Genomic DNA, 27,126 nt, shown 5'->3' on the forward strand with positions numbered 1-27,126 from the left:
CACACGTTCAGGCACGGAAAAGTACGGGAACAGTGGTAGGTCTCGTGTGCCCAGAAAGGTCTGTCCTCATTACCCACCACTTCCAAGGGGATCCCGGAGCCCTCCTGTCACTTAAGCACTGGTCACAAAGGTGTTCCAGGTCAGGGCCACCCCCTGCCTGTTGTGCAGCGCACTGCCCACTAGGTGGCACCAAGGAGCCAGTCGGGTGCTCAGAAGCCCCAGGCACTTTTGCAGTGTCCGCCTTGACAGCCTTTGCTCCCAGGCTGCTCCCCCACTGAGCTCTAACCCTGCGGCCAGTGGCCACCTGCACTCCCCAGTCTCCCAACACCCATCACTGCAGAACCTCTGAGATGCTGGCTGCTCTCAGGCCTCAGACTGGCCTCCCCTCCCCACCTCCCAGTCTTTGCCCCTGCCCCCCCAACCCCCCAACCCCCAGCAGGAGGGCAGAGTGGGAGCGGCCCTTCAGAAGCACTTACCTTAAGAGCATCTTTGTGCCATCCGCTCGGGGGCTGGCAGACAGGTGGAAAGAGGCAGCTTTGGGTCCCAGGGTGGGCGTTTCTTCTCTCCCGGACACTTGAGGTCAACAAAGGTACCCCTCCCCACCCCGGCCCGCCCCGCGCCTACTGTATCTTGTCCCTCTGACCCCAGAGAGGCTGGTTGCCTATAGGGGGTGATTTCTTGCTCGCCTTCCCCAAGCCTGGAGGCTGTCCCTGTGCTCAGGCGTGTAGACCCAGCATGTCAGAGGGGCTTAAACTAGAAACGAATTGAAGGAATCTTGAGTCCAGCCTTGTCCCTTCCCTCATCCCTGCTCAGGTGGGGCAGCCCGACCCCAGGAGTCCCAGGGCCTCCATTTTCCATTCTCAGCTGTCCTCCCGGTCCTCAAAACAAGGCAGCTGCGACCAAAATGCACTGGGAACACCTAGGACTTTAATGGATACTTAGTAATCACTTCTCAGCTGAGGACCATTTTCCAAGGGGGTTCGAGCACATTTGAGCCCCGTCTGCCGCCGCCTCAGAATACCTTGAGGGACGGGCAGGCCATCGGAGTGCTGCAGAATGTGATGACTGGGCTGTTCGCGCTGGGCCAGCGCTGGCGGGGCTAGGCTTGGGGCTCGGGCACCATGTTCCACCATTTGAAGGCAAAGGGCACCCGGCGTATGTTGGCACAGGCGCAGAAGTCCCCGATTTCAGTCAGGTAGCAGTCGAAGTCCTCGATGAAGGTGCACTGGAAGCCCAGGGGCTCTAGCAGCTGTCGGATCTTCTCTTCCAGGCAGCAGATGCCCTTGATCTGGGGACCAAAAGGCTTGGGGATGCCCAGATTCTTGTCCATCACGATCATCTGCAGCTGTCAGAGAGAGGACGGGCCAGGCCAGGCCGGGGTGGGGTCAGAGCCGTGGAAGAAAGCCCCTCGGTGGCCAGGGTCGACCACACTCAGCAAACACAGGGCATCTTCTCGAGCTCTGGCCCTTGTGGACACCAGCCGACCTCAGCAAAATCCAACTCACTTTTCCTCAACCTTCCCGCGTCCCTGACGTGTTTCAGCAAAACCGAAATCCCGTCAGGCCACCGTCTGGCTCCGCAGACCTCCCTGGTTCCTTGCCCTACTGCGTTCCTCTTGCTCTGGACAGGAAGTTAACTTCACACTAATCCAGGCACCTCTCCTGGAACGCATTTCCCTCCAGCTCTGGCAGTTGACTTGTGTCCATTTCTCATTTTTTAAAAAAAGATTTTATTTATTTATTTGACAGAGATCACAAGTAGGCAGAGAAGCAGGCAGAAAGAGAGGAGGAAGCAGGCTCCCTGCTGAGCAGAGAGCCCGATAATAGGACTCGATCCCAGAACCCTGGGATCATGACCTGAGCCGAAGGCAGAGGCTTTAACCCACTGAGCCACCCAGGCGCCCCCATTTCTCATCTCTTAATTCCAGCCTCTTTTCCTCAAACACACTATCCCCCCCCCCCCCCCCCACTGCTCCCCACCCCTGCTCCCAGGGCCACGTCGAGACCGAGGGCTCCTGGGTCTTCTAGAATTAAGAGCTACCCCTGTGTGACTAATGAATGCAGGGTCTGTGTCCCTGGGACTCAAAAGAGGGTAAGCAATGACCCCATTTGTGAGGTGGGCATGTAGCATCGCTCCCTCAGGGTTGAGGCTGAACCCAGAGGCTCGTCCATGGCCATTGCTTGGCCTGGGACCTGCTGGCCGGGTCTGCTCCCCGAGGCCGTGTTCCCTGAGCGGGGAGGGGAGGACTTCACCCCCCTTCTGCAGCCACTGCTGGCTGCTGTGCCTGAGGCTCCAGTCCAGCATCAGGGAGGTCAGGAGAGCAGCCAGAGTGAGCAGGGCAGCCCCCCACCCAGCCCAGCCCCTGCGCGCCTCACCAGGTTAGGGAAGTAGGGCCTTGCGAACAATTTCGCGGTCTGCTCGTTGGAGGGGACGTTGGTCAGCTGCTCCAAGCAGAAGAGCTGCGGGATGTCGATGATGTCCTTCTCCACCAGGCCCAGCTCCTTCTTTAGGATGTCACGGTTCAGGTTAATGCACTTCTGTGGGGCAGGAAGGAGACGGGAGTTGGTGGGGAGTGGAGAAGCCCAGGGTCATGGCCTGAACCCCCCCCCCCCCCCCCCCGTCTTCATTCTGCTGGCAGGCACGCCCTCTCAGAGGGCACACAGGTCCCTTTGGGGTTGGGGAAGCAGGGAGGGGAGGGCTTGGAGAAATGGCCAGGATCCCACAGCTGGCCTGATGCTACTGTAGCACGGGGCGTTCATGTGGCCCTCAGTCCTGGCCAGAGTGGAGGAGCCGGGCTGGACCAGGCCAAGGCCAGAGGAAATCCGCTGTGGGCACACTACTTCCTGCCTTAGGAAGGGACCTGAGCAGCTGCTCCCACACTTACAGCACGTTCTTGCCCTGACCACCTGTTTCCTGGGTCTTGATAATAAGGCTCATGACCTCCACCCCAGGACAGGAGTCACTGGAGCCAAGTTGGTGTTTGACCCATACCTGGCCAGTACCACCCTGTTGTCCCCGGAGACATACCCTGTTCAGCGAAGGTCAGCACCACTGCCCAGAATGCCCCTGGGTGGGCATACGCTGGGAGCCACCAGGCCCCAGGGGGTGAAGTGCTTTGTGCCATGTGACCTTGGACAGGTCCTTGCCCTTTTCCAGACTTGTGCTCCCCGCTGGAATCTGGATAAGCTCTTTCTGGGAACTCCTAGCCAGTGATTCACGCCGAGGCCTGAGGTGCTGAGTGGCCTAGAACACAGCCCATGGGCCACTCCCGGAAGCATGGAGAGGACCCTTGTCCAAGTCTCTGGAACTCAGAGCTTCCTAGGGGAGTTGGCGGGAGGGGGCATCCTCTATTTTCTGGTCAGATGCCAGGCGACTTGAGTGGCCCAGAGCCTGTCTTTGGGAGTCAGACTTGGAACCAGACCTGCTTCCCCCTACTCCTAGGCTTAGGTTCATACCTGGGCTTGAAGGCTTGGTACCCCGCTATGCTTCAGGGGGTGATCAAGGATCATAGTCCCTTTAATGATGCTTGGGCTAAGTAGCTGCTCATGTAGGACCTTCTGAATTGTCCATGCCTCCCCCCACTTTTTGGAGATGGTCCCTCATGCTGTTGGCCCCTACCTCTACATAGTTGTTCTGCTTCCTCAGGTTTCCATCCGTTAGAAGTTGGTTGATGGTGCTGGCCTCCCGCCCTGTAGGCAGAAGGCAGGCACGGGGCAGGACTTGAGGCCGGGGAGCGGTTCCTCCCAACACCGGGCCTCCTGGCCCGTGTATTGTTGCCCCTGGTGACCCTGACAGGTGACCTGGCCAGTCTCCAGAGACTACCTAGGTCACCTGTCACCTCCGGGAACTGAGGTCAGGGTCCTTCAAGCCCAGGGAGGACCTTTGCTGCCCCCCAGCCTCTCTGGCCCTGGTAGGAAGGAAGACACCTTGGAACAGGTGAGCGGGCAACTCCAGCCGGCACTCCCCTCTCCCCTGGGTGGCTCTGTAAACCACGTGACCCAGACCACCTGGCCCCTCCTACCTGGGGCCTTGACTAGATTATTTAACTGTGTGCCTCAGTTGCTTTGTCTTTAGGACAGGGATGGCCCGCTCGGGCCCCAGCTAAGGTAACGGTCTTTGGCATGTGGGGTGTGAAATGTGGCTTGTGCTAAGTATCACCTTCTAGAAGAGCTCCTGGAACCCTGTGACTCACGAGATCCAGCATGGGTCACAGGCTTCCCGGTGACCATGAAGCCGCACTTGGAGAAGCAAGGGGGCTAGAGAGCTTCCCAGCAACCCCTCCCTGGCTTCCCACAGACTTTCAAACAGGACAAGTGTGCCTCAGACACACCATCTCCGCCTGTCCTTGTAGGTTTTCCACAACATGCCCAGGGCACCCAGGAAGTCCCAAAGCTCAGGTACTTGACTCCATGTTCCCCAAGTAGGTAGATGTGAGGGTTGGTGACACCTGGCTTTGCCGCCTCATCTCCCCAAAGTCCCCTTCTCATACACTTGGCCATCTCCCCCCTCCGGAACCCCTAGCATCTCCAGAACAGCCCTGGAACAAGATGGTCTCGGGTGCTACACATGAGGCTTCTGTGCTGCCCTGGGACCCTGCACCAGGAGGAACAATGGCCAACCGGCGCTCTAGAAGGGACATCGGGGAGGAGGAGCTGGTGTCTGCTCTGGTGCTGGGGGCTTCGCTCACCGTTAGAAAGGAGCTGGTCCTCCCGGACCTCTTCTAACAGAGTCACGTCTCCGTATCCCTCCTTCTTTTTCTCCTCGAACAGTCTGTAGCAGGAGCTGGGGCTGGCCAGGAGCAGCCGGAAGCCCTGAGAAACAACTAGGGTCAGATGCTCGCTTTCCTTCCAGAAGCTTCTAAGGGGCTTTAAAAGGGAGGGGAGACCCCCCCCCCCCGCCGTCCGCCACCAACCTTGTCTCCCTCACTCTTGTCCTGCGTGGGGATAAAGCAGAGGAACTCATCCACGTGGCCAGCCATCAGCCAGTCTGAGAAGAGCTCCACCGGGGCCTGGACTCGCTGGGCGTAGAGAAAGTCCCGCAGAGCCTTCCCCATGTCTCGGCCCTCTTTGCTAAGGGAGACACGGAATGACCAGCCCTTGAGCCAGCACGGTGTGGGTTGGCCAGCTCAAGATCAGTCTCCCTTGAGCTAACTGGCTATTCTAACCGCTGGGCTCAAGGGACTGGTCCATGAAAGACGGACTGGCTAAGAACCACTTCCTCTGGCCCAACTCTGGACAGAGCCAGGGGATTCCAGATAGATCGGCTCTGAACCCTGGGGCACAAGTAGCCCTTGGATTTAGGTGAACTAATTGAGCAGCCTTCCAAATCTGAAGCCAGGAGTCACCACTTGAAAGGATGAACAGTTCATCTGCTTTTTCTACCTGTAGTCTTCTGTGACAGTCCAAGACTCAAAAGTCCCGTCTTGCCAACTTAAATAGTCCAGAGCAGGGGCGCCTGGGTGGCTCCGTGGGTTAAAGCCTCTGCTTTCAGCTCAGGTCATGATCCCAGGGTCCTGGGATCGAGCCCCGCATCGGGTTCTCTGCTCAGCGGGGAGCCTGCCCCCCACCTGCCTCTCTGACTACTTGTGATCTCCATCTGTCAAATAAACAAACAAAATCTTAAAAAAAAAAAAAAATAGTCTAGTGCAGGTGACCTGCGGAATTATGCAGGAGTTGGGGAGGGGGGCGGTCCCTTCAGTTTGAAGGCAGCTGGGCCCTGCTGGGCCCCGCCTGGCCTCTTGCCTCACCTGGGGTAAAAGGAGCTGCCGATGAGGATCCTGCCTAGGGGGTACCCTTTGCCTTCCGCCTTCACAGGGGGGGACACCATCAGGTTCCCAATGGAGTCCATGCTGGCCACCCTGTGGTCCTTGGTGCGTTGGATCACGTAGCCAACCCCTGGGCTCTGGAAGGAGACCCAGTGGGGCAGGGCTGTTAGGAAGGATGGGCTTTAAGCCCCAGTCTTAGCCCTGATCCAGACCGCCCAGTAGATCCCCACACCCCCTGCCCCCAGAGGCCACTGGGGCCCTCTCCCCCTTGGCACCCCATCCCTCCTGGGCAGCCGCGGGGCCTGACAGGTTGGATGGAGTTCAGATCAGCCAAACCGAGCCCCACACCAGGGAGTATTTCATGGGGAAGTCGTCCAGCGTGAGGACCCGAGGGGTGTCGAGGACCAAGGAAACCGTCTTGTGGGGAGCCTGGGTATAACAGAAGGCCATCTCGTCCTGGAGGGGATAGGAAAAGGAGTCGAGTCACCTGGCACCATCACCTGCTCTCCTGCGTCTGGCTTGCCGGTCACACCTTGCACACAGGCCACCTCCAAGAGGCAGCGGGGGGCTAGGCAACAGGAACCCCCTTCTGTCAACTCCTGCCCAGCCCTTGGAAATCCTCTGCTCAGGCATCCCCTTCTTTGGGGTTTTCCAGAGCCGTTCTCCTATGTGTCCTGCTTAAAAGCTGCGTCACCGAGATCCTTCCTTCTCTTCCCTCCCGTACCCTGTCTGTGAAGGAGCCTTGGTGGTTCACAGTGCAGGCGGTGCTCTCCCTCACCGTTTGGAGGAAGCCACCGTGCTTGCCGTGACCGCAGCCCCCCGCGGCCAGTGCACTTTCATCCTCGCCCTTGCCTAGGACGGTTCTCTGGTTCTCAGCCAGAGAAACCTAAATCAGAACAGTTACGTCTCACTTCGCACCTTTCGACATCATCCCACCTTGTTGTGAACTCGTTTCTCCCCCTTACCTTGGCTTAAAAGATCCTGAGTCTACAGTCTGGCTCTTTCCTCCCTCTGGCCCTTCTGCTCTTCCTATGCTCCAAGGACACCCCCCATTAGGCGCTTCACATCAGCTGTGCCTCCCCCCAGAGAGCTTTAATGTCTAATATAGCACCAACCCCCCATCTCCAGATCTTTGTATGGCCAGCTCGGTTTCCTGAATTTGAAGCTTTTCTTCACCACCCAAAACGGCCTCGTTTGGGCAAGAGACTCACTACAGCATCTCTCTGTCCCAGCACTTAGAGCCCCATGTCCTGCTAGCTAGCACAGGAGCACGACCCGTCCCATTGTCCTGTGGCTGTAGCATGTAGACTGGTGGCCAGTGCGTGGTCTTTGGGGAGACGAAAGCCCCAGACAGCAGGGCCCTGCCGGGTTGACCTGGATGCTGTAGGAGGAGCCCTGCCCCAGCAGCCAGGAGGAGAAGGTGCCGGACCGTTCGCACCTGGGCGCTCTGTGGTCTCGAACCCGTGCATTCTGGAACAGGAGGGGAAGCTGGACACTAAGCTCTCTCTTAATGGCTAGGACTTGGGCAAGCCCTTCCATCTGAGCCTCTACTGAAGTTCTAGAAACAGACACCTCTAGTTTGTCTGAGCTTTGCTGGGACATGTGATGCTGGGCACGTGCACCACCTGCAAGGCTCCTTGCCCCTGCCCCAACAGGTGGATTTCCCCAGGGGGGGTGTTACCTGGAGCCACCTGCCCAGGCGGTTGGGGTCCTCGTAGACAGATGCCACCTGGATGTTGCTCTTCTCGCTCAGCTCCATCACCGTGTTCGCAAAGCCTTCGACCTGCAGCTCTCTGCCGCGGGACAAAAGCCAGCCCTGGGGAGGCCAACGGGGCTCCCTCCACCCCAGTCATGGCCTCACCCTTCCAGGGCCGGGGGGTACCTCCTTCCAGTCAGGAGAGCTCACGCCCCTAGCCCCAGGGTAGGCAGAGCTGTTGTGCCCCGTTTCTCGGAGCACAAGCTTGTACTTAGAGTGGGTCTCGCTCAGCAGCACTCAGCATACAGCAGAGTCGAGAACTGCCAGGGTCAGCCCCTGCTCTGCTTCCCTAGGACCCTGCTTTGTCCACAGCCTGCGGTCACACCCCATGGGTGCCTTCCACCCCGCCCCAGGCTCTCCCACCTCAGCCTACCCAGAGGGGCTCTTTTTCTCCTAAGAAGCCAAGCAGCCAAGTGCCCCCCACCAACCCTTGGGATGGCCAACAAGGTTGCCATATTGGTGTGGTTGGCAGGGGACAGGGGCAGGTCTCTGACCCTGGGGATCCTCGTGTTGTTGGGCATAATAGCAGGCTTATAGGACCACGATGGATGTCTGTTCCATGTTGGAGATGAACAGATGTGTTCGAGGCAGGTACTAAGACCACTCATTTTATACACAGATCCTCAGGAGTCGAATGCAAGCAAGGTCACACTACTGGAAAGTGTTCAAGTTAAGACTCGAGTCTTCCAGGTGTCAAAGTTAAGACTCAAGTCTTCCAGGTCCAAGACTCCCTTTGTTATTCTGGGCCCCTAAAGAACCTTATTTCTCCAGTCAACACAGAGAAGGCTGCAGCTAGCCAACCAGCCTGACAAAGTCTGGAACAGTCCAAGGATGTGTGCTGGTGGAAGGTGAAGCTGGGTCAAGCTATGCCTGCATACCACCTCTATGGGGGAGTCCTAGGAGACCAGGCATTCAACAGATGGCTGAGTGAAGAGGAATCTTTAGATATAAAAGACAAGGTAGTAGGGGCGCCTGGGTGGCTCAGTGGGTTAAGCCGCTGCCTTTGGCTCAGCTCATGATCTCAGGGTCCGGAGATCGAGTCCCGCATCGGGCTCTCTGCTCAGCAGGGATCCTGCTTCCTCCTCTCTCTCTCTCTGTCTCTGCCTGCCTCTCTGCCTACTTGTGATCTCTCTGTCAAATGTATAAATAAAATCTTAAAAAAAAAAAAAAGACAAGGTAGACGGATCTGGTGTATGGATTATCTGTTCTTGGCAGTCCCTCAAGCTCTTTCCCTTCTTATACTGAAACCCGGTGTTCCTCTGGGGACCCTTCTCCCTGGAAGCCCTCCCATGGAAAGGCTATCTTTCTTCTATCTTTCTTTCTTTCTTCTATCTTTCTTCCCCCAGTGGACCTGGAAGAGAGTAGAGTTCCCCTTCTTGCACTACCTCCAAGATCCCCCACTGGCAGCCAGTTCCAAAACCTCCAGCTCTGGCTCCAACTCCCCCTTGCTGGGACCCCTGGTCAACCCCATCTTTCCAGTTCTTGGCCTTTCTCATTTGGCTTCATAATTTTCCCCTTGCCCCTTTGCTTGACAGAACCCCAACCCTGGTTAGCCCACTTCTACATGCCCTCTTCCCTTGAACTCAAGTTACCAGAAATAGTTGGAGAGAAAAGCCCCTGGGGACGAGCTGAACTTGTCCTTAGCACCAGACAGCCGTCCTTCTCACCCGTCGCTCACCCGCTTGCTCTGCTCTCCCTGCTGGAGCTGTGGTTGAGCAGTCCTCCCGCTTATCAACAGGACCTGTGCACGCAGCCTACCAGCTTGGCTCCTGGAATGGCCTTTCCCCTCCTCGGATTTGACCTGCTCTGCTGGATCATTAAGTCAGCCTCATTCACAGCGTCCCACTTTAAAAAACAGCCTGCCCTTGGCCACACACCCCCGTCTTGCTTCCCATCTCTGTAGAGTTTTGCAAAGTTCTCCCCTTCCTGTTCGTCCCTCTGTGCTTCCGAACCTACCAGGCAGGATTTCTCGCTGCACAGTGAGTGGCCTCCATCTTGCTAAACCCAAAGGGCATTTCTTTCTCCTCTTGGTTTCACACAGCTGGCCCCTCACCTGTTCTCCCCCTACCCTTAACCTCTGGGTCTCTACTCTCCTGGTTTATTAATCAAACCTCTCCCTTCCCATTTGCCTCGCTATGATCTTGTCCAGAGCGGAGTATTGGATCAACCCAGAGCTCACCGCTCAGTTACCTTTCCTGGGTTCATCACTCCTCAGAGGAGCATGGCTAGGCCTGGGCTTTGAACATGCTCCACCGGCCAGGGGCACCCAGCCTCATCTTGAGCTTCCCGACTGTCCATGGAGCTCCAGAAGTTAAGAGACCCAGTGGGTCCCCCCAGCTCTAAGTCTCTGGGACCAAAGCAATGACTCTATCCCAAGTCAGCAACGGCGCCCCCATTCACCTTGCTGCGGACCCCAGACCCAGGGGACAGTCTTATCTCCTTATAGCCCATGCATCAGCTCCCCTGGCCCAGGGAGAGGAGGTCTGCCTTCAACGCACCCCTGAACCTAACTGGGCTCCCACCCCGTCCTGTGCCGCTGCTACCTCCAGCTTGCGCCATTGCAACAGCTGAAGTGGGTCCTGCCTTCTGCTTGTGCCCCTGATTTTCCAAGTGGCCAGAGTGACGGGTTTTACCAGCCAGGGTCCTTTGTCTTCTCCTCCATAGGTATTTGCCCACCTAGCTAGGACGCCATGCCTGGCTTCCCTGCAGCTGGGGTGGCCCTCTGCAGGCCATGAGCACATGAGAAGTAGTTCAGAGACTTCCAGACCTCAGTGGCGGCACAGGACAACTCTTCCCGACTTTGACTCTCCTGCCTTCCTAGGGCCTGGGACATGGACACGGACATGCCTGGGCCCAGCATCCGTCACAAAGATGGGAAGGCATCAGCATAAGACTGAAAGGAGCCAGGGCCGCTCTGTGACTGAACAGTGCAGCCCTCCTACCTGTGGGCATCTAGGCGGGAAACGGGGTCTGTTCCAGCTCCTGAGGCCCTTCTGCGTGGGTCCTGCCCTCCTCCTCCTGGCTCCCACTCCTGCCTGCCCTTTCCTGGCTCTCTGGGCCTCCCAGGAGCATGGGCCAGTCCTTACCTTTCCATCCTCCACCCCGCTTTCTAGCACTGGCCGATACTTGAAGCCATGGTGTTGTCCGCCTCCCCACGAGAGCGGGGGAGGGAGGCTCACAGTCACGGCTCAGTCCCCGGCAGTGTTCGTGTTTAAAAAGGACTCCCGCCAAGGACTACCTTGGGGATAGGACTAGACAGCTCAGGCAGGAGGAGCTCACTAGACATGGGGAGGAGTCTAGTGATCTTGACCCCCACCTCCCACCCTGCAGACCGACAGAATACCAGGAAGGACCTGGCACAGGTACCCGAGGGTCTCTTACCTGCACAGGTAGACCTCTAGAGGCATCTGGGTGCTGGGAGTAAAGACACAAGGGGCCACCCGGAACACCACCATGTCTTTGTACGCTAGGGTCTCTGGAATTGACTGGAAAGTCACACCGGGTCCCGTTGGTGAGTTGGTTCCACGTCGCCCCTTCCCCCAGCCCCAGGCTGTGCACCCCTGCCCACCTCCGGACCCTCCCCTGTCCTCTGCCAACTATTCTCCCACAGGAGGCACAAGACCGAGACCGTAGCTCTGTCTGCACCAAGCCTGGTCTCCCCCCATTGCTGCGCCACATGAGAAAGGCTTCCTCCCCACGCGGCCCCTGGGAACATACCGGGTCTTGCGACTCTTCCAGCAGGGAGACAGAGTAGGAGACGAGGCCCGAGAAGCTGGCAGACGGGAACTCCACAGCCTCAACATAGAAGGTTTCCTTCAGGGGGCTCTCGAGGGGAGTGAGGGTGTAGGTGGACCGGCCAGGCCCCAGCAGTAACTCAAAGGTGCTCGAGCTGTCTCCTGAGGACAGAAGGGACGGGCCAGCTGCTGACATAGCCCGGTGCCCATCTCCCCCTCGGACGGTCGGGGTGCCGGCTCGTACCTCCGGGCAGAAGCCAGGCCGGGAGCTTTGGCCGAGGAGGAACGAAGCTGGCTTTTCTGTCCCCGCATTTCTGGTGTGTGGGGCTTAGGGGACAATCAAGTGTTTGTTCACAAACAAGGGCCAGAGCTCAGCAGCGCTGTTCAAAGACCTAGCACACGTATCACAAGGTCGGGGCTCGGATGAAGATGCCGGCCTTCGAGGCTCCGGGTCCGGGGTGAAGGCCAGAGGCGGCTGGCCCCATTCTCGGACCAGCTTTGGGGAGGAAATCCTAAAGAGCCTCGAAGGGGAGAAGCAGCCAAGGTGGGCTTGGCAGCCTCGTCTGAAACAGCAGACCCTCCTCGAGTAAGCGGCAGGGAGGCTTCCGTGGGAACAGCCTGTCGGACAGGGCAGGCCTCGGATCGTTTCCAGAGAAGCTCAGGAAAGCTCCTATCCGCTGTGCGGGTCCCAGTACCCTCCGGCTTCTTGGGGGTGTGAAACAGAAAACCACACACAGAACAGAGAAGTTGACCACACCCTGCGGTTATCTCTACTGAACTCTGTTCACTGTCCATTTGCAGAGATCGTCCTGACCCGAAGCCACCAAACTTCCCCACCTGACCTTCCTCCCACTCTCCTTGACCTTCCGACCCATTCCCAGGGCCACGCTGCCCTGATGGCCTCTAGACTCCAACTCCAGGAAATCCCAGTCTCGGTTTCCCTGGGTCACCAAGAACCAGCCGGGCACCACATGCCTTTGCACAGCGGGGGCCAGCTGCCTTGGCCTCGGACTCCACCACGCCACAGATGGCTGCCGAGGTCACTGCCGTCCCCAGGACAGAGGCACGGCTCTGGTTCACTGACCTCTTACTCTGGGTGATGGCACTGCGGTGGCCTGCGTGGTGGCTGTGCCCCAGATACTAGCTATGGGGCACTCAGCAAGAAAGCCTTACAGGCCTGGGGTGCCAGCTGCGGGGGACCCCAGCTTCTGCTGGCCACGTTTGGGACGTCTTCAGCTAGGACTGCCCCTGGGGACTCCTGCCTCTAGTCGGCCTGAAGGCTGCCCTTGCTGGCCCGGAGCCAGGCCTCAAAGGGGCACACCCGGACAAGGTGGAGCCTGCCACCAGGACCCCCAAAGTGGCCCAGCACAGGGACACAGCCCTTCCAGCAGGCTGTGCAGGTTCACAGCTGCCTGGAGCATCGCCAGGTTCCCAGCCGCCACGACTAGACTGTACTGGACACCGCTTGGCGCCCCAAGGACGTCCAGCAGCTTCAACTGCGCAGGGCCCTGGGCTCCCCATGGCCCCTGCATATGAAGGTGATGCTCCATGGCATGGTGGGGCTCAAGAGGGGCCCAGGTCTGCCTGCTGCGGGCCCTTCCCAGCCACTTCAGTCCTTCTGTGGCTGGCTGCGGGGTGGGGGGTCTCTCTTCTAGCTGTTGGTCTTTAAGCATAGCTGATATTTGGTTGTGGCTGTCCTATAGGCCAGGAAGCGTGGCGGAGGCCCGCGGACTATGCACCCTCCCCACCTTTGATGCAGGTGCTGTGACTGTCAGCCCCATTTTCTGGGTAAGGAGAGAGAACAGTACCTGAGCTCCCAGACAGGCTCTTCCTGCCTGCATTCCCGTTCGCACTCAGCTCTTAGCTCCCCTACCCTTGAACTCAAGCCACTCCCCAGCCCCTGCGCGGTCCCTGGCTGTCCATCCCTAGCAGACTTGGAGAACAGGGAGTGAACTTCCCCTTCTAGAGCTGGGACCCCAGAACGCAGTCAATATGGACGTGAGTTGTGCTTTCTCCCTACCTTCTAGGACCATGAGGGTCTGTCCTCCATACTTCTAGCTCATGTCTTCATCCTTCAAGAATCCTAATCCCCTTGAAGGTCACGCTAGCAGATCACGCCACCTGCCCCCGTCCTCGCCGTGCCGTCCTCCATAGACTGTTCTAGCCCTGGTCCGTCTTCCTCACGATTGTGGTCATGGCTGGTCACACCATAGCCCAGCCCAGCCCATCCAGTCCGCGCTGTTCCTTGACCTCATTGCCATGACACAGCCCTGCACCACCTCAGACGTGCCTCCCCGTGCTCACGGCCCGGACGTCCCCTCCACACAGACCATCTGCATGTTCCTGCCTTTTTAGGTCACCTACACGCCCACCTCCATGATTCTTCACCCCAGCCCCCACCCTGCCAACTCTTCCCTCTTCCTGCCCCTCCCCTCCCTTCCCATTCCAAGAACTACGCCTGCTCTCTTGCACACACGCCCGGTCCCTTCCCACCCCGAGACCTCAACTCCGAGTAAGCCAAGTCTGCGGAGCACTCTCGTACCCGAGCAGCCAGAGGAACCACAACGCTGAGAGACCACACTTAGGAGGGGACCAAGCCTCAGAGCTGCCGTCACCGCGGCTCAGGAACACGATTGTCACACTCCTGTCTGTTAGTGATCCCGTTTCCAGGGTCCTCCGAGGGGGATGTTCTCCTCTCTAGTTTCCTCCTCTGAGTTGCTCCCTCACCCCCACCCCTGCTGGACCACACCCCCCACATAGATGTGCTATGTTCATCTCCAGTCACTCCCTGCTCCCTCCCAGCCCCTAGTCACCACCTCCCCACGGTTCCCTTCACAGCACAGTCGGCCCACGTGCCCGTCCACGGTCTGTCCGTTTCACTTCCAGCCCCACATTCTTACCAAATTCATGAACGACGGGCATGTTGAGAACTGCGACATTACCGCGGATTTGATTACCCTAACAACAGCATCAGCCCCGGCCCATCGCGGCACTCATGAAAGGCTTCCTTTCCTTGCTTTCTAGAACTTTCTCTGGCTTTCTATTTCTCTGCAAATCTCCCCTCAGACTCCTTTGCTAGATCTTACAAAGCAGCGTTCTCAAACTTTAGCCTGCTTCACAATCACCCGGAGGGCTCGTGAAAACACCGCGTGCTGTGTGTCCCCGCCCTGTATTTGTAGAACTTAAAAAATTTTTTTAAGTTTAAACTCTACCCCCGATGTGGGACTCGAACCCACAACCCCGCAATCCGGGGTCACATGATTCACTGATGGAGCCAGGACACCTGGTTGCCCTGGATTCCTAAGTTTTTCAATTTTTAAGTAATCTCTACACCCAGTGTGGGGCTCAAATTCATGACCCCGAGATCAAGAGACAGAGCCAGCCAGGAACCTTTAAGTTTTTTTGAGTAAAAAAGCCCTGACAGTTGGACGCGGGTGATGAAGTACACCTTCAGCAAGGTACACAAGTCATGGTCTCGGTTATCCGTCCACAAGGGGCCGCATGGCCTGAAGCTGGCTTAGACCCAGCATACAAGTGGAAGCCCCTGAGCACAGGTCAGGAAGCAACCGAGGCGTGCTCTCCAGGACTGGAGACCAGGGATGGTCGTTCTAGAGCAGAACCTTCCCTAGTCACCCAGCGGAAGCTGAACTTGGCTTCTCAGAGAAGGGAGCCTACTGGCCCATGCCTCCAGAAGCAACGTTAATGTCAGTTTGATGAATACAGAGGCACTGAATGCTAAGTCAGTTTAGTTACATCAAAAACTTGTTCGTTCGAGGACATTTTGCTGGACACGCCCAGTTCTGCTTTCTGAACCAACAGCCCTTGGGCCTTTATCTATAGGATAGGAACGTGCACCTGCCTTCCAGGTTGGTAGGGCTACAGACGGGCAGGGTGCGGTGTGATGCCAGGGACAGACATGCGGGCACAGCTGCCACGCAGCTCCTTGGCCTCCGAGTTCTGGAAACTCAATCTAGTGGGGCCTTGTAGAGGAGTGAAGACGGCCCATCCCGGCAGGAGTGATTGGGAGAAGAGCTTAGCGGGTCTGTATAAGGCAATAGCTTCCAGCCAGTATGCATTTCTTGTCTCCCAGCCGTGAAACCTTGCTGGACAGGCACTGCTGTCATCCCTGCTGGGGAAGTGGCTTGAAGGGACACTGACTCGCCCACACGTATAACCCGAGGAGAGGGAGATGGCAGCCGGAGGGTCTCAGGGACACAAGCGTGGCCCTACCAGGCCCCGACCTGCAGCCCCCGGTCCCTGCACGCCTCCAACAAGGTCCCTGCTGGGAACGACCTGGCCTCGGCTCCCCCCTGGTGCGTTGGAAGAGAAGCCAGAGCTGGATGTGGTACAATCAAGAAACTCACTTTGGGGCCGGTAGACTCTGGCCTTCTCTGCCTCTTCCTCGGAGGTGTGGAGAAGCAGTCGGTATTTCTTTAAAGCACAGCTGGGCCCTTGAACATTCAGGGTCATCTGGGACAGACTCTGTATTTCTAGGCAAAAGGCAAGATAAAGCCAGTGCTTCAGGGGTGGAGGGAGGAGGGGAAGGGGCTGTCGGGCCAGGGCTGGGGCTCCTAGATCAGGGTCCTGGGGACCCTCTGCCTTCCGCTCTGGCCCAGCCCTGCAACAGGTCTCTGCTCCCTGCTTCCCCACATGGCCGCGGGCAACTTGTCATCCTGGGGTCTGCCGGGAGTTAGGATGGCCATGACCCCAGCTGGGGCCAGTACACAGCCCCTACAAACTGAGAACAGGGCCTGGCACGGTCCGCTCAAGGAGGGTCCCCCGCCAGCCTGGGTGTGAACCAGGGCATCCCTTTATACTGCTAAGACCCAGAACCTTGGTGCCAACCACAAGGGAGGACCAGATCCAAGACTGCTCTTGCCTAAGACAGTCGGGGCTCCTGGCCCAGGTCACAGGAGGGTTTTTAGGAAGATGCTTGCAACCCTCGGTTTGGCCTTCTCATCTAATTTGTGAAGCCAGCTAGATCATCCCCATTTTACAGGTGGGAAAGCGAGACCAGGGAAGTTAACATGCTCAAGTCCATAGCCAGGAAATAAGGTTGTTATCCCACACCAGGACCCATGCTGCCCCCAAGCCAGAGCCATGTGGACTCTTTCTTCCTAGTTATAAGCTTCAAGCCTCTGACAAGAGATTTTAGGCTCAGAGTGGGGACACCTTTGCCTGGCATCCATGTTTGCTGGGGCTGTGGCAGCAAAGCCCCAGGGAGAGGTGGGTCCCAGGAGAAAAGCGGCAGCAGTCCCAGGACAGCAGCCAGTCCTCACCTTCTGGAAGGAACACCTTCGTGGTCTTCTTGTCTACAATCTGGCCCTTGTCGGCAGGGCTGCAGTTCACAAGCAGGATGGCACCCCAGCCGCTGGGACCCCAGACCCAGTTTTTCTGCAAAGACGACAGGAAATGTTGACTCAGGAAGAAACCAGGGAAATCCTGCTTTCCAGATGCTACCCCACAGCAGGAGTGGACCTGAGGCTTTACAGGGGGACTGGGACCCCTTGGGGAACTCAGGCACTTAGAAGCAGGCAGCATCAGCGGAGTGGGTGGAGAGGCAGAGAGGAAGCTGGGTCGGGTCACGGCTCCCCGGCTGATTTCAGTGCTGAGCCGCCCGGTCCCACACAGGGGGCCTGTTCTGGTTGACCGTACAACCACGCTAGGATGGGGACTTAGCGTCACCAGACATTCTAGCATTTTTTTTTTTTTTTCTGAAAGAGCTAGACATGGACTTCTGTTTTGTTTTTAAAGATTTTATTTGACAGAGAGGGCTCGAGCACAAGCAGAAGGAGTGGCAGGCAGAGTGAGAGGGAGAAGCAGGTTCCCTGCTGCGCAAGGAGTCCCATGCCCGCGGGGCTTGATCCCGGGACCCTGGGATCGTGACCTGCGCCGAAGGCAGACACTTAACTGACTGAGCCCTGCAGGTGTCCTGGACTTTACCAACTTGGATTGTGTTGGAGCCATTGGACTTCGAAGACACTGTGTAGACAGTCTGTGGGCCCGCGCCCTTCCCCGGGCCGCCTCACCTTAGCCTGCTTATCACTGGTCATCTGGACCTGCCCAGTACGGTAGATGTCCACGTCCAGGGAGACCACTGAAACAAGAGAGAAAGTTTGCACCACCCAGATCTGCTGCACAGAGCCTCGGAGCGCCAGGTAATCCCAGCAGTGCCCAAAGCTGGGATCAGGGATGCCCAGCCTTTCAGGCGTGCTGTCAGCTTACAAGAAAGGTCCTCCGAGGCCGACTGCTTCTCTGAGCGAGCCTGGAGAGGACCAAGTACCCGCGTGTCTCCCCCAGCCCCCTGGGAAGTCACAAAACCAGCCAAGGTGGTTCTGATCCATCTCGTGCCTCTTGGACTACCCAGGTGACGCCCCCCAGAATGAACGCTGTTCCTAGCGCTCTGGAAACCTCCTGGTGCTCTAAGACTTAGGAAGGGCCGATCCACAGCATCTCCAAGCCTCCGAGAGCAGAGGGATCCAGGCGGGGCTCGAGGATCATCACCGAGGCTCCTCCTACAGTCTCCACACTCCACCTCCACTCCTCCCCACGGCACGCTGACCACCGTGCGGCTTTGCCCTGGCTTTATTTTCGTTCACAGAGCGGATCGCCTGATGTGCTTGCTCTACCCCAGCTGGGATGCCAGGGCCAGGAGAACAGACCACAGTCGCCGCACGTGCTTAGCCCCAGGTACAGGGATGCTCAGGGACCAGATCCCTGCTAGGAGCCAGGTACAGTTCTGGGTCCTAGGGACATGGCAGCGTGCGAGACAGGCTCGGTCTTCTGCAATCTTGGGGATGGGAGTGTGAGTGCACACACGTGTGTACACACACACACACACACACACACACCAGTGGTAAGGGGTCAAGAAATGAGTAAAATGCACATTATATCTGATGGCAAAGTGTTGAGGAAACAAGGAGGGGCTTGGGGGGGTCGTTTTAGTTTTAGACAATCCGAAGTCTTCTAAAGAGTTGAAATATAAACAGAGGCCAGAAAGAGGGGGAAAAAAAATTGGTGTTATTTTTGGCAAAAGCAATTAGAACAGGAAGTGTGAAGTGGTAAGGTCAAGGGCCCAGGGCAGAATGAGCATGGAGAAGAGAAACAGGCCACGGGGCAGAGGTAGACACCCAGCTCGTGCAGCTTCTGTGAATAAAAGGGACGCCAGCTTTCGTCCGACTATGCAGAAGCACCAGAAGGCTCTGATCTGAGGAGACATTATCAGATAGCCTTCTGAAGACACGCTGCTCTGGGAGCCAGGTCAGGAGTGGACAGTAGAACAGGAAGGCCAGGGTTCCCACCCGGGGAACCTGTGCAGTGACCCAGGTAGGAGAGGATGGTGGCTCAGATCAGCCAAGAGCAGCCAAGGTGGCTCGTGGCTGGATTCCAGCGAACTCTGAGGAATCAGCAACAAGACATAAGGACCGACAGGGGTGGAGGGAGAGGGAAGAGGAACCCCCAGGGTTTAGGCCTGACTGGCTAGAAGGGAGGACCACAGTCTACGGCGATGGGAAGACCACCGGGAAGGTAGGTGCTGGAGGAAAAGGAAACCGATCTGGGTCCTCCTACTCTGCCACCATCTTCCCAGAAGTAGAACCAGTTCCATTCAGGATATAGTAAAGACGGAGACGTTGGTTAGACATCCAAAAAGTTATGCTGGGTCAGCGGATACCTGCATCAAGTTTGTGGGAGATGTCTGGCTGGAAAAGTTTGGGGGATCTCCTTCAAAAAGTTTGAAGATGATCCAGAATCAGGTTTAAGAGAACAGAGGCTCTTTCTTGTTCCTTAAGACAAGTAGACAGCATAGTTTGCTCTTACTAAAGGAATAGAGGTTCTGGCTTGTTCTGGAATGATCCAGAAAAGGAGTGAGGAGAGGAGTAGAGGCTTCCTCCATCATTAAGTTGAGGAAGGAAGGTTCTAATCAGTGGGGAGAGGACCGGATGTGAGAAAGTGAACTTTGCACCAGACCCACCATGGTAACACGGGAGGCAGAATGCTGGTTCGGCCGACGGTAGGCAGGCCAGACAGTAGAAGCTCAGGGAATTTCCCATGCCTGTGCTCAGGGAATGAGGTCAGCGGTGAGTGAGCGTGGCTGGAAGGGACTGTGTGAATGGGCACGTTGGGATGGCCCATGGGAATGGGTCCATCCAGGACCCACAGGAGGGGTCTTATTGCCAGGAGAGCCCCTCCCCACCCCCCAGGGTACTCACCGATGCCAGTAAGACAGAGGACAGCCGTGGCCACAGGGACATCCTCATCAGACAGATAGTATGAGACGGAAACCTGTGGAGACAGCACCCAGCACCCATGGGGGGAATGGCGGGGGGAGCAGGAACGGGACCCTGGGCTAAGCACCCACAGTCAGCCATTGGACTTCAGCCTCCGTTACAGCTTCTGAGCTTCTGCTGTCAGCCAGGGGGCTGGGGGGCAGGATCCTCCACGTGCTGGCTGTCTCCGGGGCAGAGAGCACTTCTCGGGTCCTCTGGGTTCAGCCAGAGTGCGTCACAGCTGTGAGTTTTCCCTGGGAGCTGCGTCGTGCTTCAGGGTGCCCTGTGCCTCCTAGGGAGGGGCCGCTCTGGGCAGAGGGCAGCAGCGGACGTGTACTGCCCATCGGTCTCTTACCAGTCACCAGCAGACCGTTCCAGTAAGTTTTGCCCGCCGAGTGCCCTGGTCCTGAACGGGCCTTCATGTTCTCACTTCCACTTCACAGTGGAGTCAGCTGGACAGCTGAGCTGCAGAAGCTGGGGCTCCCCCGGGGGCTGACTTAATTGGCAGAGGGTGTGGTCTGGGAGGTGAGTGTTAGAGTCCCAGGTGGTCCCAATGACCCTGTAGGAGCCATCAGCGGCGGCCCTAGAACCCCCCTAACAGCAAACCCGGGAGCTGGCTTTGCAAGGAGGTCACCCTCCTGCCACCAGTGGTGCCCCATTAGGGGGACAGCTTGCCCAGGAGAAAGAACACGGCCTTGGGCTCAAACCCTAGGTCTGCCCCCACTAGAGTCATGTTTTTCAGGTTGAGAAAAGTCATCCTGTGCCTCAGTTTCCACGTATGGAAGATGGGGGTAGGGCTGACCTCTTGGAATAGAACCCCAGATACCCAGGACACAGCATATGCATTTACTACATGGTAGCTCCTCAGTTTCCTTAAGCTCTCCACACCCCGAAGACCAGCTTTAGCCAAACAAGGCCATCTGAGTTTTGCTGCTAAAACCTTTGAGCCAGATTTGCAAAGCAGCTTGTTGGGAAGCTGGCCCAGGATCGTGGTCAGCAGCATGGGGAGAGACAGACGCGCTGGAGCTAGAGCCGATCACGCCCTCCCTCCCCGCTTGTCTGCATCCTGGGGTCACCGAGCGCCCCCCTCACAATTCTGATGCAAGCATTGAATGACAGGCAAAACACCTGCATGGTTCACAGACTTGGGGCCCCAGGGAAACACCAGCTCCCAGGAGGGAGCCCCTAGGGGTTGGGTTGACCCCTCCCCCAGCTAGGGGGTTCTCCCTCACCCCCACGCCCAGGCTTACCTTGTCACCGTCGATGGCAGAGCTGGGGGCGGTCATCTTCACCAGCACGTCTATGGGATGTGACAGAGGCCACCGGGTCGGGGCAGCCTCCTCTCCACTCCCTGCCTGGACTGTGTTGGGGACATCCACCAAGACCCCCGGAGAGCCACTGACCGTGAACGACTTGCACTTCTCCGGCGCACACCTGGTTGGTCCAGCAAGGAGACAGATCTCAGGGCACAGGGGTCTCCATCCTTAGACCGCAGGGCAGGTGGCTGGGTGGGGCATGGGCCCGGACCATGGCTCCCCTTGGGGTGTTGAGCCAGAGGCCAGCTGGCCAGGACAGGTTTGTGGACCTCCATCTTCAGCCTGTTCCTGCCTTCACCCACTCCAAGGAGCCCGTGTCCTTCACCCACCAGCTCTAGCCCAGACCCCGCCCCCCAGTGAGTCTCCAGAAATTACCAAAGCTACATCTTATCTGTAAGCCCGTGGAGGGAGGAGCCGTTTGTATGAGCCAGAAGGGATCCCCATAGGGGGAGAAACAGGACCCGAGCCTCGGGAGGTCCACGTGGTGGCTCTGGGGAAGACTCAGCCTCCAGAACAAGTTCCACCCCTCCCCCTCCACTAAGGCTCCAATTTACAGGAGCTCCCCCCCACCTTAATTAATCCTCATGGCCTCCTGGAGAGCCAACCTCACTCCTGCTTCCCCAGTAAGGGCACAGGATCGGCAAGGCATTGTTTCTCTAAGGTCCCACAGCCCATTCGGGGCTGAGGCAGGATTTAGGTCAGAATCCTGCAGCGTCAGGATCACAAGGCCCGTAGAGACCCCAACCAGGCTCCTGGAGATGAGGCAGGAGCCAAAGGTGCAGAGAAGGGCAGTGGCCCCCGCCTAGCCTAGGGGTACCCCCGTACATGAGGCAGGCACCTGCCCCCCCCCAGCCAGAGCCCCCAGCTCCTCACCCATTGATATCCAAGCAGATTTCCGTGCCCAGGACACACAGGGCATGCACCGGGCTGTCCAGAGACAAGCGGATGATGCTCTGGAAAGACATGGCGCGGCCTTCTAAGCCGTCAACCCTCAGACCTGCAAGACGACCCTGACTCAACACAGCAGCCTCACATAAACCCCAAGGCTCACCTGCGTCCTCCCCTCTTATGGGCTCAGGGCCTCCCCAGGCCACTCCCTTGTTAAGGAGGCTTCAACAGCTGCCCAGGTGTGGCTGATTTTCTCCATTGAGACTTGCTGGGGTCGGGGGGTGGCATGGAGGAGCAGGTGGGGTCCAAGCCCCGTGGCTCCTAATCAATCAGGCAGCTAGTTCCTACAGATCCAGGGCCTCTGAGGCCGGCTGCTTAGGTCTCTGGCCTTGAACTAGGAGCAAGAGGGGCTCTGGGGAGCTAGGGCCGGGGGCAGGGGTGAGGGTAGGGGTAGGGGGCTGGGCAACCTGGCCATGACACCGCAGGACTGACTCGGCTGCAAGCTGCTGTCAGGAGCACATATCTACAGAGGGTACATGGGGTTTCACGCAGGAGGGCAGCGCGCAGCAGCATCGCCAGGCACCGAGACCTCAGCCCTTCCAGAAAATTCCCACAGTGAGCCGGGCAAAGTAGCTGGATCAGTGGTCCTCGATGCATGGTGGTTGCAGAAAGGATCAGGAGGCTTGTTAACATTATAGACTCCTGGGCCTGGCCGGTCTGGGGTGTGGTCCAGGTGGTGGGGTGCTTCTTGTCCTCAGGGGTGGCAACAACTCCCAGAGGGGGTGGGGCACGTGTTGCTGGAATGAATGAGCTGAGGAGTCCCTGCTGAGCCCGGTTCAGCAGCTGCCTCCCATCGTCCCTGAGCTCACGGAGCAAAGGACGGAGGATGGCTCCCGCACCAGGGACCCGCCAGCTAACTCTAAAGCAGGGTTCATGACATGGTTTAAATGAGGGTCTGTGGTTAAGTCTATCTGTTCTTGAACAGGTACCACGTTCACAGGGTCCCGAGTTCAAAGGGGGGCTTGCAACAGTGTCTCTCCTGCTCTATCTCTCACCCACCCAGTTCCTTCTGGAGGCAGTCAGGGGCATGGGTTTCTTCAGCGTCTTTCCAAATAAATGTGATGCTTGAGCAAGCAAACACCATGCTTAGCCTCCCTCCTTATTTTTATGTAAGTGGCAGCAAATGCTACACAGTATCTATATCTTGCTGTTTGCATTTCATAGTACAACTTGGAGAGAAGTTCATCCTGGCAGCATGTGAAAAGCATCCTTATCCTTTTTTATGGCTGCTGGAGCCTCCCAGCAGAGCCACACTGCGATGGGTAGAAATATTCATTTTCAGTCTTTGACACTGACACACGACGAGGTGGTGTGTAACCAGTATGTAACGGCACAGGGGGCATAAGCTGGTCCTGCGTGAAGTCTGCTCGGTCAGCCAGACTTGTTAAATTCAGGACAAAAAGTAGAAGTATCCCTCCCTGGAAGCGTTAAGCATGCAACATACCTGTCGGGGTGGCTTTACTTAGGAGGCTCTTGGAGATTATGGGTCAGCCGGGAAGACCCGAAAAGCTCTTCTGTTTGGGCTGAAAGTGGCAAATATTGAACAGGTGGGCGGTGCTCAGCACATGGCTCACACACACGCCAGCCGGAGGTGGGCTGGAGGGAGGGGGTGGTCGGGCTGGGAAGGGGTTGCTGAGGGCTGGGTTCTGGCTTCTGGAGCCAAACAGTCTGGGAGCTCTGTCCCCCTTGAGCTCGGACAGCCCTGCCTTGTGCAGTGTTCTGAGCGCACGTGGGGAGGACACTCTCAACCTGGGGGATGGAGACCCCTCTGGGCATGGATGGGATCTGGAGGGATCTAGAGTGGGTCTTGTTCCCTCTCCAGGGGGTTTCCTGTTCACCACTGAACCCCCAGCACCCATAAAAGGATCCTGAACATAATACATGCTCAATAAATTCTTGGGGTGCCCATGATGACATGACCCCATGACCCTCAAAAAAATGCCTCTGTGGGCTTCCATTGGGCTCTCCAACCAAACTAAGAGCTTTGTGACCATGAGGCAAGTTTACTTAGACTCCCACAGGCCCCGCATGCTTTCATTGTAGACGGTGCCCCTCAGCCGAGGACTGTAATTCAGTAAATTTTCCTCAGTTTTTGCACAATCAGCTCTGTGTACCTTAGCCCTGTGCAATGTTATCTGTCCCTACATCTCAGTCTTTACTGATGGATTGATTTGAAGATTTATTTAAAGATTATTTTATGGGGGTGCCTGGGTGGCTCAGTGGGTTAAAGCCTCTGCTTTCGGCTCAGGTCATGATCCCAGGGTCCTGGGATCGAGCCCCACATCGGGCTCCCTGCTCAGCGGGGAGTCTGCTCCTCCCTCTGCTTGTGCTCTCTCTCTGGCAAATAAAAGAGTAAAATATTTTTTAAAAATAAAGATGATTTGTTTTAAAGAGAGAGCAGGGGGAGGGGCAGAGGGATAGGGAGAGAGAGTCACAAGCTGACTCCGTCCTGAGCGAGGAGCCTGACCCGGGGCCCGATCTCATGACCCCAAGACCACGACCTGAGCCGAAACTAAGAACTGGTACTCAACCGACTGCACCACCCAGGGGTCCCTTTATCTCAATTTTGTAAAAAGTTAAGTCTTGTCCCTTTCCTGCTAGGGTTTAGTGCAGGTGCAGCGCTTCAAGCTGTGGCAAAGGGATGCTCTGCTTCTCTCTGCCTCTTCTTTCTGCCGCAGCTGGACACGGTGGTTCCTGACCTGTGGGAGGTGGACGAACAGCCCCTAAAAGACGTCAGGTTCCAACCCCTGGAACCTGTGACATCTCACACAGGAAGTCTTTGCACAGGGGACCACGAGTCTTTGAGATGGGGAGATCATCCCAGCTTTTCTGAGTGGACCCTAAAAGCAGTGACAAGTGTCTTTATAAGAGAAGCCGAGGGAGCTTTGCCACACACAGAAAAGAAAGCAAGGTGACCCCAGCAGGTCCTGGAGGTTGCCGGCGGTCACCAGGAGCTGGGAAAGGTGAGGAGTGGACTCCTCCCGGAGCCCCCGGAGGGGACACAGCCCTGCCTGCCCCTTGATTTCAGCCCCCTTGAAACTGATTTTGGACTTCTGCCCTCCAGAAGGGAGAGAACAAATTTTGGTTGTTTCAAGACACCCGGTTTGTGGTAACTTGTTATGTACGGCAGCTATAGGCAAGTAACTTGTGACTGCCAGGGAGGGGAGGGGAGGCAGCTGGAAAGTTCTTGTTTCCCGGGGCGCTGTCCTAGGACGGTTCTGTCTGCTCTGCGGGGCTGGCAGCACTTCTAGAAGGTGCTTCCTCGCACTTGGGCTTCCCCAGTCCTTCACAGAGGCTCCTGCCCTGTGTGTGGGGAGTGGGTCCATGAGGGGCCCGGGGCAGGCTCCCCTGCATCTGTCTTGATGCCAAGGCTGCTTCAGTCACCAGCTTGTCCCTCGGTCCATCTGCAGCTCCTGTAATCTAGCAAAACCTCTGGCTTCTGCATGCTGAGCCGGGTAGCTGTCCTGTCGGTCACATTCAGGGACAACCTCACACCAACGCCCCTCTGGGCACAGTCCACTTTCTGGTCCACAAAAACGGCTCCTGCATCTTTTGCTGCAGCAATCATGAAGGGGAAGCTGCTGACTGTCTTCGGAGAAGCACGGTTTGACCCAGGTTTTTTGGATCCTTTTCTCTGTGGTCTGAGGACAGAGGCTTTGGAAGTCCACTCTTTCCACATGCCGTCCACGACCACATGGAAACAGTATCTCTGGGTGTTTTCTGAGCATCACAGACTCTATGGGGCCAAGGTCTGCTCTTCATTTTTAAAATCTGAAGGCAAGGGCACCTGGGTGGCTCAGTGGGTTAAGCCTCTGCCTTCGGCTCAGGTCATGATCTCAGGGTCTTGGGATCCAGGCCCACATCGGGCTCTCTGCTCGGCAGGGGGCCTGCTTCCTCCTCTCTCTCTGCCTGCGTCTCTGCCTACTTGTGATCTCTCTCTGTCAAATAAATAAATAAATAAAATATAAAAAAAAATAAAATAAAAGCTGAAGGCATCAGATTTCATTATCTATAGAGGAACCTAAGTCTCTGTGTCACGGCCATAAAAGAAACCAGACACAAGGCACACAGAGGGAGACAAGTGACTTCATCCCATAAAACCCCCTGGCTCCTGCTATGGGCCACACCCAGCTCTAGGTAGCCTGGGGACAGCATCAAACAAGCCCCTTCACGGGGCTTGGAATGGGAACCACACATGGGAGGGACACAGAGAATTCGCTGGTGTCTGGATGGATCTCACAGGGCAGTCAAATCCTCACACTCATGCCCCGTCGTGTTCTAGCACTGGCCGTCTGTTGCCTTTTCCTCAAAGGACAGCATGAACAGGAATGCAATTCCCGGCCCCACCTTTCCCCTTGGAACTTTGTATGCATCCCTTTGGGGTCTCCCGAGACGTCCCAGGCTGACGTGACTGTCCCTGTCGTACTGCCTGCTGAGGCGCTCGGAATCTGGTATGCTTCCTGTATATTTCTTTATCATGAAACACACAGCTGAGGTGTGTCTTTCACACATACATGTGAGCGTGAATCATCAGACAGGCGACTGTATGTCCCGGGATGCTCTCTCGGCTGGCTGCAGGGGAACCGACTTCAATGCAGCTTAGAGGAGAGATGGGCCATATCCTCGGGGCTCAGCCCTCCTCCTGCCCTCCCACCCCCAAAGTCTCCGTGGAAACTTAGAATGAGCTAGGCTCAGATCACAGAAGATTTCACAGACCAAGTATTGACCTGGGAGGAAAAGCCACACGTCGTAACACTGACGTTCAACACATCCTGTAGCATCTTCCCGTTGGTAACATTCAATCTGACCATGACAATGAGGGAACATACGAATGATAGCAATGATAGCGTGACCTCCCTGACAAAGAGATTATACAACTTTATTGCAGCATCTCACAGCAGAAATGAGTTTGCAAGGACGGGTCTATCTTGGGATCTTCAGAGGAGATGCCCAGGGGCTCCAGGGCACAGCGGAAGGGAGCAAGCCGCCGCGGGAGGGTAGCCACGCCCAGGGAGCTGACCTGTCCCCCAGAGCTCTTGCAATGCCACACTGCAGGGTCCCAGCACGTCTGGCTGAACCTGGGGGGGAGGGTACGCAGGGGATAGGCTCAGGGCACCATGTGCCACCACTTGAAGGAGAAGGGCTGCCGGCGCACGTTGGTGCCGCAGTGGACCTCCCCGTGCCGCACGTGGTAGGCGTAGAAGTCGTCGATGAAGGTGCAGTGCAGGCCCAGCGGCTCGAGCAGGGCGCGCACCTTCTCCTCCAGGCAGCAGCGGCCGTTGATGATGGGTCCGAAGGGCTTGGGGATGCCCAGGTGCTTGCCCAGCACCAGCATGTTCAC

At 57.2% G+C, this 27,126-nt stretch overlaps 2 protein-coding genes across 2 annotated transcripts in view; both read right to left on the reverse strand.

Moving 5' to 3' along the window:
• Positions 1 to 1,030: 1,030 nt before the first annotated feature.
• Positions 1,031 to 21,820, reverse strand: PADI6 (peptidyl arginine deiminase 6). The gene is made up of 16 exons (XM_032361416.1): positions 21,711 to 21,820; positions 20,772 to 20,955; positions 19,465 to 19,537; positions 17,284 to 17,351; positions 16,534 to 16,648; positions 15,619 to 15,744; positions 11,238 to 11,416; positions 10,902 to 11,005; positions 7,446 to 7,557; positions 6,113 to 6,220; positions 5,747 to 5,901; positions 4,913 to 5,069; positions 4,688 to 4,811; positions 3,619 to 3,689; positions 2,376 to 2,537; positions 1,031 to 1,345 (listed from the first exon to the last, which is right to left on the reverse strand). Exons 1-16 carry the CDS (start codon positions 21,800 to 21,802, stop codon positions 1,100 to 1,102), a joined length of 2,076 nt encoding a protein of 691 aa, XP_032217307.1. The 5' UTR covers positions 21,803 to 21,820; the 3' UTR covers positions 1,031 to 1,099.
• Positions 21,821 to 26,643: 4,823 nt separating this feature from the next.
• PADI4 (peptidyl arginine deiminase 4) overlaps positions 26,644 to 27,126 on the reverse strand; it is a 36,976-nt gene continuing 36,493 nt past the window's right edge. Inside the window, exon 16 of the mRNA XM_032302852.1 lies at positions 26,644 to 27,126. Within this exon, the coding sequence (XP_032158743.1) occupies positions 26,893 to 27,126 (234 nt within the window). The 3' untranslated portion in view covers positions 26,644 to 26,892.

This window comes from Mustela erminea, chromosome 10, assembly GCF_009829155.1.
Source record: "Mustela erminea isolate mMusErm1 chromosome 10, mMusErm1.Pri, whole genome shotgun sequence".
NCBI lineage: Eukaryota > Metazoa > Chordata > Mammalia > Carnivora > Mustelidae > Mustela > Mustela erminea.

Bases quoted from the DNA above. Each gene is read 5' to 3' on its own strand.
- PADI6 (XM_032361416.1), bottom strand. From the start codon at position 21,802: ATGTCTTTCCAGAGCATCATCCGCTTGTCTCTGGACAGCCCGGTGCAT. The intron at 11,417-15,618 runs GTGAGTTTCTTG...TTCTGTCCTCAG, and splicing joins CAGAGTCTACCGGCCCCAAA to GAGACAGCTCGAGCACCTTT. The intron at 7,558-10,901 runs GTAAGAGACCCT...GTCCCGCGGCAG, and splicing joins CTAGAGGTCTACCTGTGCAG to AGAGCTGCAGGTCGAAGGCT.